Source organism: Calliphora vicina, chromosome 2 (genome assembly GCF_958450345.1).
Source record: "Calliphora vicina chromosome 2, idCalVici1.1, whole genome shotgun sequence".
NCBI classification, from domain to species: domain Eukaryota; kingdom Metazoa; phylum Arthropoda; class Insecta; order Diptera; family Calliphoridae; genus Calliphora; species Calliphora vicina.
Window position 1 is genome coordinate 16680110 of NC_088781.1, and position 12536 is coordinate 16692645.

The 12536-nt window shown below is 29.2% G+C and overlaps 1 protein-coding gene across 1 annotated transcript; it reads left to right on the plus strand.

Moving 5' to 3' along the window:
- Positions 1 to 2637: 2637 nt before the first annotated feature.
- On the plus strand, positions 2638 to 9530 carry RpI135 (RNA polymerase I subunit Rpl135). Its single transcript, XM_065501169.1, has 6 exons — positions 2638 to 2774; positions 2833 to 3874; positions 3933 to 4390; positions 4447 to 4904; positions 4963 to 5370; positions 8448 to 9530. The coding sequence occupies exons 1-6, from the start codon at positions 2706 to 2708 to the stop codon at positions 9382 to 9384; spliced, it is 3372 nt and encodes a 1123-aa protein (XP_065357241.1). The 5' UTR covers positions 2638 to 2705; the 3' UTR covers positions 9385 to 9530.
- Positions 9531 to 12536: the final 3006 nt, after the last annotated feature.

A 12536-nucleotide genomic window follows, 5' to 3' on the forward strand; every position in this document is an offset into this window, starting at 1 on the left:
CATCACCTCTTCAAATCTTCTTTTAGCCGTTACTTTTCTTTTTGTATGTTTCTCTTTACTATTATCATATATTTTATAAATGTTATTATTTATCTTTTCTTTTATCCTAGGGCTCAAATATTTTGCTTTATTTTTGAAATTTTTGCGAATTTACGATTTTTATCTACATATAAAGGAGCTCCCTGAATTGTAGTACTATTGACTGCCATTGCACAGTGATATTTAACATTTCCGCGGTTTATCTGGGCTCTAGATATTTAATAATTTTCGTATTATATTTCTTTTTAGTTTTACGGCAATCGAGGGACTAGTGTAACTAAACCAAAGAACACAAACACATAAACTAGACATTAAACGTTACACTCATAATTCGTTTGTCACAATATCACGAAATACACTTAAAACTAACTTAAATCTAATTTATTGTTGTTTCTTATCTATTTATTTATTTGTTCATTTATTATTTAAAAAAAATTCCAATTTCAGTTTCCTTTTTAACTTTTCGTTGCCCGACACTAGAGACTTATTTTGAAGCTATTTAAAATGATTCTCGTCCAAATTTAATTAAAATGTTTGCCACACTTATTGCCAATTTGTAGTTATATTTTATAATTTGAATAAAGTGGTTACTAAAATAGTTACCTGGCTATTTTCCTTCTGTGTAGTTCTGGCCAAGATTTCAGATTTATTGATCACGTATTGAGAAAATAGCCAGCTACAAAAACACACAATTTTAGTTTAAAAAAAAAACTATATTTTCTTTTGTTAACTTACGATTTGTTCAATAATAATTTTTAATATTTATTTGCCAGAACTTGTTCAATGTTCTCTTTCGCACAGACTTGTCCTTAAATTGAATATAACTCCGTCCCACGTCTTATCTTGACAACTTTATTTTTGACTTTGACGATATTTACATATTTTTGCCATTATTTACTAAAAAATGCTAGTTGCCAATTTTCCCTTGCTATTTATTTATAAATATATAGGCGCAAGATATATATATATATTATATATGTATTTCCCCGACATTTTAAATATTTATCAAAATTTTCCCGCTTTGATTCCATATATGTATTTATTCTTGCGGTTTCCTATTTACATAAGGGTCCTAAAATCCCCTCTTCAGCCCTACACAATACTACCTATCATTTTCAAATAACAGGCTCACATAAATTTTAACAAGTATTGTATTTTCATTCATAATTTTACAATCTTTATAATTATCTATATTCAAATAGTTTTGAATGAAAATACAACACTGTAACTTTACACATATGTTTACTAAACACAGCCACTACAATTGAATATACAAACAGCTGACACACACATTTACATATACTAAGTACGACAACGAAGAAGACAATAGACACACATGAACACAAACAAAACAAGCAAAAGAAATAATTACACGAAAATTAAATAAATGTGACAAAACTAAAACACACATTAAGTAAACAACATAAATACAAAAATATAAATAAGGCAACTAAACACATAAAGTTAATGACATACAAAAAACAAGAATACACATTAATGAAACATAAATCGGCCTAGAAGATTATAAAAACCCACCCGCAACACCTAACACTCAGTTATCAAAAATTTAAATTATGAGAATTTTGTTGCAGAAGTTTAAAAGTTTCCATTGTTTGCTTAAAAATGTAAATATACGTTTATATTTGGTAAAAGGACATTTAAAAAAACAAGTTAGAGAGCTATATTCGGCTGTGCAGAATCTTATATACCCTTCACCAAATTATACTTCAAAATAAAAATTTTAAATTTAAACAAAATTTATTTTTTTTTTCAAAGTTGTTTTTTTATTTTTTTGGAAAAAAAAATTTTTCGAATTGTTTTTTTTTAAATTTAAATTTTTTATAATAAAATACATAAATTTTTTTAAGTTTTAAATTTTTTATTTTTTTTAATATTTAGTGAAAAAAACTTTTGGTAAAAAAAAAATTCGGGTTAAAAATGATTTTTTCCGATTTTGACCCATTGTAGGTCCAACTTACTATGGTCTTATTTACATCGTTGCAAAGGACTTTGAAATACCTATCATTGGATATCCATATTGTCTATATTAATTGCTTAGTAATCCAGATATAGCTCAAAAATAGGTCAAAAATCGAGGTTGTCCTGGTTTTTGCTTATATCTCTGCCATTTGTGTACCGATTTTCTCGATTTTAAGAGCCGGAAGAATTCCGGAGATATTGATGTATGAATAGTGTATGTAAGTTATTTGGGGGCTTCGGGAAGACATACATGGCTTTATCGACTTCGCTACCTATAAGTATCCAGAATATATATACTTTATAGGGTCGACAATTATATTGTGGAAATTACAAACGGAATGACAAACTTATATATACCCTTCTCACGAAGGTGAAGGGTATAAAAAACTGAAATTACTCATTGTACTGTATTTACTTTACTTTGTGTTATCTTTTACCCACCACAATTCAAATTTAACGTTTTTCTATACACACCACTTTTAAACAACTTTTTACCATTTCTTTCATTGCCTGTACATCCACTTGCTCAGCTGTTGACACAGCTCGCTGATACAAACACGTGCAGTTTAAAAGAGAGAGAGAATAAAAACATTTATTGTTAATTTTCCTAGCAGCAAGTTGGATTTTTATAAAATTTTTAAATATTTTTAATTTAAACAAGTTATTAACAAAAAATTTAATTAAAAATGAAAGTATACCCTGAATTAACAAATTCTCGTCCAATATTTAGAGTTATACCGGAAGAATTAAATGAAGTGAGTTAAAAATTATTGTATTTACCCCAGACAATTGTAAGAATTTGTTTTGTTTTAGCATTTACATGCCTTGGGTGCTCCTCATTTGGATTCCTTCAATGAATTAATTGACTATGGTTTGGCTAATGTGGCCAAACATATGACACCCTGCAGTTTTAAGACACCAGCTGGCGAAAAAGTCGACTTGTATGTGGAAGATATTAAAATCGCAAGACCCCAGGTGCCTTTGTCAGTGATAGATGTCAAGGAACGCGATATTTATCCCACCGAGGCCAGGCAATTGCATAAATCGTATACGGGCATGTGTTCCGTTAAAGTGGGCTGGCGTGTGGATGGCATAGAAAAGGCATCCATTGACGTGGATTTGGGTGAAATACCCATTATGTTGAAATCGAAAGTTTGCAATCTGGGCAATAAGTCACCCGAACAAATGGTTAAACATGGTGAACACGACTCTGAATGGGGTGGTATATTCATTGTCAAGGGTAATGAGAAAATTATACGTATGTTGCTGATGAGTCGTCGCAACTATCCCATTGCCATCAAGCGTAGTACTTGGAAAGATCGTGGAGCCAATTTCAGTGAAATGGGTATTATGATAAGATCTGTGCGTGAGGATGAGACCTCTTATAACAATGTCTTGCACTACCTGAACAACGGCACCTGCAAGCTTATGTTTTCGAATATGAAATTCATGGCCTATGTGCCGGTATGTTTGATCGTAAAATGTTTGACAGACTCTACGGATGAAGAAATCTATAGTCGTTTGAGTCGCGGCTACGAACATGATCAATATTATTTGAGTTGTGTCCAGCAAATGCTGCGTGATGTTCATGACGAGGGCTTGCATACATCCGGTCAGTGTAGGGAGTATTTGGGCCAAATATTCCGTTCAAGATTCCCCGACTTGCCTGAATGGACAACGAATAAAGAACTTACCGATTTTATAATGCAGCAGAGAATATTGATACATTTGGAAACGAATAAGGAAAAGTTTGATTTGCTGATATTTATGATACAAAAGTTGTATCAATGTGCTCAGGGCAATGCAAAAATTGAGAATGTCGATTCGGTTATGATGCAGGAAGTGTTGACATCGGGTGAGTTGTGAAATAATAAATAATTTTCTATAAATAAAAATTTTCTCCCTTTTTGCAGGTCATTTATATCAAAAATTCTTGGCAGATCGCATTGATCTTTGGATGCAATATGCTAAAAAGTCGGTGTTGAAAAAACTAAACACACCAGATGCTTTAATAAGCTCCAGCATTTTGACTGCTACTTTGCGCGGCAGTGTTGGTGTGGGTCGTGCTATGGAATCATTTTTGGCAACCGGTAATGCACCCTCACGCAGTGGTCTTGGTCTCATGCAAAACAGTGGTTTGGTAGTTATGGCCGAAAACATTAATCGCATGCGTTATATGTCACATTTTCGAGCCGTACACAGAGGTTCATTCTTTACCACCATGAGAACGACTGAAGCTCGTCAATTGTTACCCGATGCCTGGGGTTTTATTTGCCCGGTACATACGCCTGATGGTACGCCTTGTGGTTTATTGAATCATTTAACGGTGACTTGTAGAATTTCCACTATCCCAGATGCAAGATTAGTAGAGGTGAATAAACAAATTTTAATTATTTTTAATTTTAAATAATATTAATACATTTGTAGAACATACCCAAAACTTTGGTAGACATGGGCTTGATACCCATAGATTCCGAATTGAAAGATCATTCCAGTAAGCTGTTTGTGGTTTTCTTAGAAGGCAAACTTTTGGGCCACATACGACAAGCTGATGCCACAAAAATAGTGGATAATTTAAGATTGCTAAAAATTGAAGGCAAATTACCCGAAATGATGGAAATTGCTTATATACCCTACAAAAAGAAAGGACAATTCCCCGGCCTTTATTTGTTTGTGGGTCCTGCCAGACTTATGCGTCCTGTTAGAAATTTAGCCTTAAACAAAATAGAATTTATCGGCTCTTTGGAACAAGTCTATATGGAAATTGCGGTGGACTTGAAAGAAATGTATCCAGGTTTTACCACTCACATGGAGTTATCTAAAACAGATTTTATGAGTAATTTGGCTAATTTAATTCCCATGCCGGACTACAATCAATCGCCACGGTACGTCTTAAAACTATAATTAATTAAACTCTTTTTATATTCTGCCTATATCTTTTAGTAACATGTACCAGTGTCAGATGGGTAAACAAACCATGGGCACTCCCTGCCTAAATTGGCCCAAACAAGCCGCCAACAAGTTGTATCGTTTACAAACACCCTCGGCTCCCTTGTTTAGACCTGTTCATCACGACAACATACGTTTGGATGATTTTGCTATGGGCACAAATGCCATTGTGGCAGTTATTTCCTATACTGGCTATGACATGGAAGATGCTATGATTATTAATAAATCAGCTCACGAACGTGGTTTTGCTTATGGTTCCATTTATAAATCAAAATTTTTAGAAATGCGTGGCACTAGCTATTTTGCACGCAATCCTCATATACCTGAATTGGTTAAATATTTGGATAATGATGGCTTGCCGCAAGCTGGAACAAAATTTACACATGGCTGTCCTTTCTACAGGTGAGTTAAATAATTATTTATGTCCTTTTTTCGTGAAAACATTTCATTGCTATCACTAAAGATCACTCAATTAAATTATTTGCTTCATACTACTAAAGACACTTTAAAAATGAGCTAAGGAGATGATTTATGGTCAAAATCGGAAGGAAAAATAGGTCGAAAAGTAATGAAATGAAATAAAGGTATATCACAGTTAATCATATTATAATATCATACCTCGATTTTTGACCTGTTTTTGATCAATATCTTACTACTAAGTCATTAACATAGACAATATGGATATAGCAATTTCAATCGCTATCAAATCGGAAAAATATTTTTTAAACCGATTTTTTTTACCAAATGTTTTTTTTTTTGCAAAAAATAAAAAAAAAAATTTAAATTTAAAAACAATTCGAAAAAAAAAATTTCCATAAAAAACAATTTGGAAGAAACAAATAAATTTTGTTTACCTAAAAATATTTAAAATTTTTATTTTGAAGTATAATTTGGTGAAGGTATATAGCATTCGGCACAGCCGAATATAGCTCTCTTACTTGTTTATCATAAATTTTTTTCAGTAATAAATTAAAAACAAAATAGTTAAAAAATTAAAAAAAAAATTTTGCCAGAATTTTTTCACTTAAAAGTAAAAAATATTTTTGACATAAAATTTTTTTCACTTAAAAAGTGAAAACTAAATTTCAAATGAAAATTTAAAAAAAAAAATTTTTTAATTTTATTTACTTAAAAATACTTAATTTTTATTTTAAAGTATAATTTTGTGAAGGGTGTATACAGGGTGTTACAGCCGAATATAGCTACCTTACTTGTTTTTTTTTTTACTTATCAGGAATTTTGCTTGTTCAAAAAACTTCCTTTGGAATGAAAGCATTTTTAGTTTTCAAAGTGGAATTGATATTTCTTTGAAAATGTTTGTTTTTCTAAAATTTTTAATAATTTGTTTGTTTTAATACTAAATAAAAAACGACGTCAAATTAAAATCAGAAATACAGAATTATTGGTACTAATAAAGGTATTTATAGACGGCAATTCTGAGTATTAATATTTGTCAAAAACTCAAGTATCATAATACAATTTCATCATCAAAACAAAATTTGTATTAGATTTTCAAAAAATACAAATGATTTTTTTGATTTACGGTCGGTATTGAAAATTTGTTTAAAACAATTCAAAAACTTTTTATTTTCATATGTATCGGGTATGTATTTATAAACACAAATAAGGCAAATAAAAATGTCAAGAAAATATAAAATAAAAATAAAAATTTTCAGAAAAATATCAATCAACAAAGAAATAAAATATTTGTAATACTATCGTGTAAACAATAAATGTTTTTTCAAAACGATTTTTTGAAATACCGACTGATTTCAATAATATTTTAAATTTGAAAAGTGTTAATACTCAGTATTGCCGTCTATAAATACCTTAAATAGCACGGAATCTAAAGAACCTAAAACGAAATCGATCAGAATAAAAACTACGGAATAGAAACCATTCCGAACTGTATATCTCAAATATCACAGAGCAGTTTGAATAACATTTGAGAATAATGGCTTTCTCAAAACTAGAATTATTTTCTCATTTTCAATCTGGGCTATAAATTATTTCAAATTTGTGCTAATTACTAAATGTAATGTCAATAATTTTACAAGTTAGACTTTTAGTTTTTAGAATTATATTTGATATTGAGTTAAGAAAACCACATTTTTCTAAGTTAATTCATAAATTAAAATTTAATTTTTGCTTTGAGAATAACATTTAATATAAAATTTTGAAAAATACCACTTTACAAACAGTAGACTTGAAATAAATAAATAAAAATAAATAAATAAAAATAAATAAAAAATGAACTAGCTCTTCTAGCTCAATCACTCCTTTTGATTTTTGAACTACCTATTTGTAGAAGAACAAGAAGCAAGTAAGTGCTCATTGGGTTTTTAATTTCGCTGTCAGATGCAATACAATTATGACAACGGATTCTATCCATTATGACCTTATTTCTTCGGCACTCTGTCAGAATTCGTATAAAAAGCTGGAAAGGCAACGAGAACACACATTTTGTTCAAAACCTACATATGGATCATTTTAGTTCATATTTAAAAACTGAACTAAGTGATTAAACTAGTTCAATTGAACTAGTTCGTTCAAGAACTACCCAAGTCTATCAAACAATTTATTTTAAATGTTTATGTTTGGATATTGTGTAAATAAATTGTGAAATTTAAACTAAGTATGTTTAGGTTTGAGACATTTTTGAGAATTAAGCTTGATTTAAAGTTGTTTATGTCTTTTCTAAAGGATTATATTTATTTTATAATTCTTTAAAACAATTTCTACAAATTTCTGGAACCAAATTAGCGCATTCGTTATCGAATGAGCTATCGAAAAATGATTTTCATATCGAAATTATGATAAAATGTACTAAATTTCTTGCACGATCGATATCTATCGCAATAATCTCAAATAAGAAATTTAAATTTTACTCTATAATATATAGATGTGGTATCCGGCCCCTATTTATTAACAAACATTTTTATTGTAAAGATTTGTAATAAAATTGGACTTAGGGTATTTGGAATCTATCGATAAACTAAAAATCGAAATGTTTCTTCAAAAAATGTCAAAGGTATACAAAATTTACTTATTACATGCCCAAGGTGCAACAACTCATAAACAAATATTTTCTAAACATTTTTTAATATTTTGTTAAATATCTCCACAATATTTTCATGAAAATCTAAAAAGTTATTCCAAAATATTAAAGTTCTATCCTCATCCATAATTTCTTCTATGATTTTCTAATAAAGTGTCTTAATTTTAGTTGTTGCGAACTTTTTTAAATTTTAATTTTTTTTTTATATATATGTATGTATATAAATAATAATAAAAAAAAAAAAAAAATTATCATCACACACACATCATATATATTTCCCTAATAATATCAATCAATTCATATCAATAAATATCAAACGATTCTCTCTCATGTCCATGTTCAAACAATGCTGATCACTATTTCCTATTTTTATATTTACCCAACACCCCAAAAAAAATGTATTAAAATTCTTAAATTTTAGCTACTACGATACTGAGGAATCCACTTATAAACTCATAAAAATGGACGAAAAAGAAGATTGTATTGTCGATAGTGTAAGATATTGTGGTAGTTTTAATGCTAATTCACCACGTATGGTGTGCGTTACCTTGCGTATACCACGTCCACCCACTATTGGTGATAAGTTTGCCTCGCGTGCTGGTCAAAAAGGTATTTGTTCGCAAAAGTATCCAGCCGAAGATTTGCCCTTCTCCGAAACCGGTCTTATACCCGATATTGTATTCAATCCTCATGGTTTCCCCTCTCGTATGACAATTGCTATGATGATCGAGATAATGGCCGGCAAGAGTGCGGCCTTGCATGGGCTGGTGCATGATGCCACACCCTTCCGTTTCTCGGAAAAACACACAGCCATCGATTACTTTGGCAAATTGCTAGAGGCTGGTGGCTACAATTATTATGGCACAGAACGTTTGTATTCGGGTGTCGATGGCCGTGAAATGACTGCTGATATTTTCTTTGGTGTTGTGCATTATCAACGTCTACGTCACATGGTGTTCGATAAGTGGCAGGTGCGTTCGACCGGTCCTGTAGACGCTATAACCCAACAACCGATAAAGGGTCGCAAACGTGGTGGTGGTGTACGTTTTGGTGAAATGGAACGTGATGCTTTGATATCGCATGGTGCTTCTTTCCTTCTACAAGATCGTCTCTTCCACAATTCTGATAAGACTCACTCCTTGGTGTGTAATAAATGTGGCAGTATATTGGCCCCCTTAAAGAAAATCGTTAAACGTTCACAAAACACCGGTAAATTGCAATCGGTTCCTGATACTTGTCGTCTGTGCGGTGATGGTGCTGGTGTTGGCTATATTGAGATTCCCTGCTCCTTCAAATATTTAGTTACCGAATTGAGTTCCGTTAATATTAATGCTAGATTTAAATTGCTGGAAATTTAAAACAAAAAATACTTTAGTTTGTTAAAAATCTAGTTGTTACTTTAATAAAAAAATATAATTAATTTGTATAAAGTTTATTGGTTAAAAATAAACTCTAATGAAAGTTAATTTTTTAATAAAAATACATATTTTTATAACAAAAATAATATTGTTTTTATAAAAAAAAATTAAGTTAAATGGAAAATGAATAACACTGTAGAACATTTTCGGGATCATTATGTGGGGTGTGAGAAATTCCTAGGTGTGAGAAATTCCTCCAAAGGATTTGGCGTTCTCACTTTTCTTTTATGACCTTTCATATTTTTCCTTATCTTGATGTTTGTTGGCTTAGTTTACATATAAATGAATGTCTATTAGAAGGAAAATCAATATTATCCTTTTAAATGAGACTTTTTCGAAATTTCAACTTGGTGGCTAAAAAATTTATAAAGAGTATCGACCCACACTTGGCGATGGGATTCTAATTGCAATAAAAGGTGATAGTATGCATATGCTGTTACCTAAAATCAAAATAACTACTGTTGAGAGCATCTCAATATACTGTAGCGTATAAACCATTTAACTCTACCAATTTCAAGGCTGATTTGGATAAACTGACATCTTTTTCTAATGACTATTTTATATTTGCTGATCTGAATGCCCAACATACACTTTGGAATTGTATGTTAAATAATTATGCTGATAAAAAGCTGTTCAGCAAATGCCTCCAATCCAGTTACTACATATATCAAAATATCAACCCAGTCCACCCGCTTGAGCTTATCTAGTTTCGTTAACCTTTTTTTGGACTCGTTAACTGGATTTTGGACAAAAAGTAGAAGTGACCACAGATTGAGCTTATATTCTCAAAAATCTCAATATTTATCAAGTTAGAGCCGTTATTAGTTTCGTTGAGTTTATACAAAACTCGATTTGAAATAAAATGTTGAAGTGATCACAGATTGAGCTTTTTTTCTCCAAAAATGTAGTATTTACGTTGTTAGTTTCGTTAAAGTATTCGCAATTGAACTTATTTTCTCAAAAAACATAATGTTAACCAAGTTAGAGCCTTGTTTAGTTTCGTTCAAAAACTCGAACAAATTTGTATGAAAACTATTCGAAAGAATTTTAAAAACTGAGTGTTTTTCATACAAATTTGTTCGACTCATTTTTCTTTCGACATCGAGGAACAGGCAGTGAGCAAATTTTGTAAAAAAAAAACTCAGCATTTACCAAGTTTGAACCGTTTTTAGTTTCGTTCACTTTTTCATTCAAAAACTCAATTTTAATTAAAGGACGGAAGTGATCACATATTGAGTTATAGCCCATTTTAAGTTGATGAAAAGTAGAAGTGATTAGAGACGATGTTAGTTTCGTTGAAGTGTTGCAACTTATTTAGAGTTAGAACCTTGTTTAGTTTCGTTGACTTTTTCATTCTAAAAATCGATTTTAGATGATTGAGCTTCTCAAAAACACAAAAAAAAGTTATAGCCGTTTTTAGTTTCGTTGACTTTTTCATTTAAAATTTTTGATAAACAGTAGAAGGATCACAGATAATCATATTTGGCCATTAGGGCTTGATTCTGAATAAATATTAACCAAGTTAGAGCAATTTTTAATTTCGTTTACTCTTTCATTCAAAAAAAAGTACAGTGATCACAGATTGAACATATTTTCCCAAAAAACTCAATATTTACCAAGTTACAGCCTTTTTTAGTTTCGTTAACTTTATCCTTCCAAACTCGATTTTAGATAGTGATCAGAAGTTATCCCATATTGAGCTTAATTTTTCCAAAAATGCAGTATTTACCAAGTTAAAGCCGTTTTTAGTTTACTTTTTCATTCAAAAACTCGATATTTTATAAAAACCAGAAGTAATCACAAATTGAGCTTCGGTTTTGGAGTGAAGATCTAGTTATACTTAGTTCGAAAATTAAACTCTTTGATATTTTAAATAATGTTTATTATTTTTTTGTTGTTTTCTTTATTTTAAATTTTCTTTTTTTTATGTTTTACCTTCATAATATATGACACTAAATAATGTGTTGTATTTATATATAGTATGTATATATATATTTTATTTATTTGATAACAAACTTTTTTAGACAATTAAATGGATGATATAAAAAATTAAATATAAAAAGAAAAAAACTAAACGTTTTAATATGGTTTTTAATACTATTTATTGTTTTTTTCTTTCGCAAAATATAATAAGTATTTATTTGTTGTTTATTTTGTTTTGTTTTATAACTATACAAATATTTTTTATAAAAAAGCAAAAAAATAATAATAAAATGGAATTTTTGAAAATAATAATAAAAATAATAATAAATTGGTTAAATATGTGTTTTTTTTAAATTGTTTTTAATACAATGCTACAATACACTTTAAATTATTGTGTAATGTCTATTTAACAAATAAGAAATATTTTCTTGTTTTTTTTTATAAATTTTGTTCAACAAATGGGAATATTAGTGTTTATTTTTTTATTTTTTAAAGATCTTCTTTAAGAGTACTTTATGCTTTTTGTTTTGTTTTATTTGCAGTTTTTTTTAAATGAGTTTTATGTTTAAATTATTATTTGTCTAATGAGATTTTCTTCTTTTTTTAACGTTTATGTTGCTGAAAAATTATACATATTTATTTAAATTATATAAATTAAGTTTTTTTTGGGAGGAGTTTTAATTTGCTTTTGTGAGTAACGTTATTTTTTAAAAATTTTCTTTAAACATGGGGGTTTTTCTCATTTTCTCTATATTTTTAATTTAAGTTTACTCTATGCTTTATTTTTGTTTTATGATTAAACTTCTAAAATATCAATCAAATTTTAATTATTTCAAATAGCTGGAATTTGGTGTATTCAATAACAAAAAACTATCACGAATTATTAAAAAAAAAAATCTTTAAAAATTCTAAATTTGTTTTGGAAAAAGCTTTGAAAATTTTTAAACAATTTGTGAAAATTCCTAATAGCTTTTTGTTATTGAACGGACACCCCAGTTGATTTTGTAAATTTTTTCGTAATTTAGGAATTAAAAATGTAATTTTAATTGATATTAATGAAGTTTAATTTATTTTCTATATTATAATTTTTTTTAATACCAAAAGTTTGTATAACAATTATTTTTAATTTATTTAAACTCAACATAATTTGTTATGATAATATTATAGAA

Excerpts from the sequence above, each read along its gene's own strand:
- RpI135 (XM_065501169.1), top strand. The coding sequence starts at position 2,706 with ATGAAAGTATACCCTGAATTAACAAATTCTCGTCCAATATTTAGAGTT. Across the intron at positions 3,875-3,932 it reads GCAGGAAGTGTTGACATCGG|GTCATTTATATCAAAAATTC; the intron begins GTGAGTTGTGAA and ends CCCTTTTTGCAG. Across the intron at positions 5,371-8,447 it reads CATGGCTGTCCTTTCTACAG|CTACTACGATACTGAGGAAT; the intron begins GTGAGTTAAATA and ends CTTAAATTTTAG.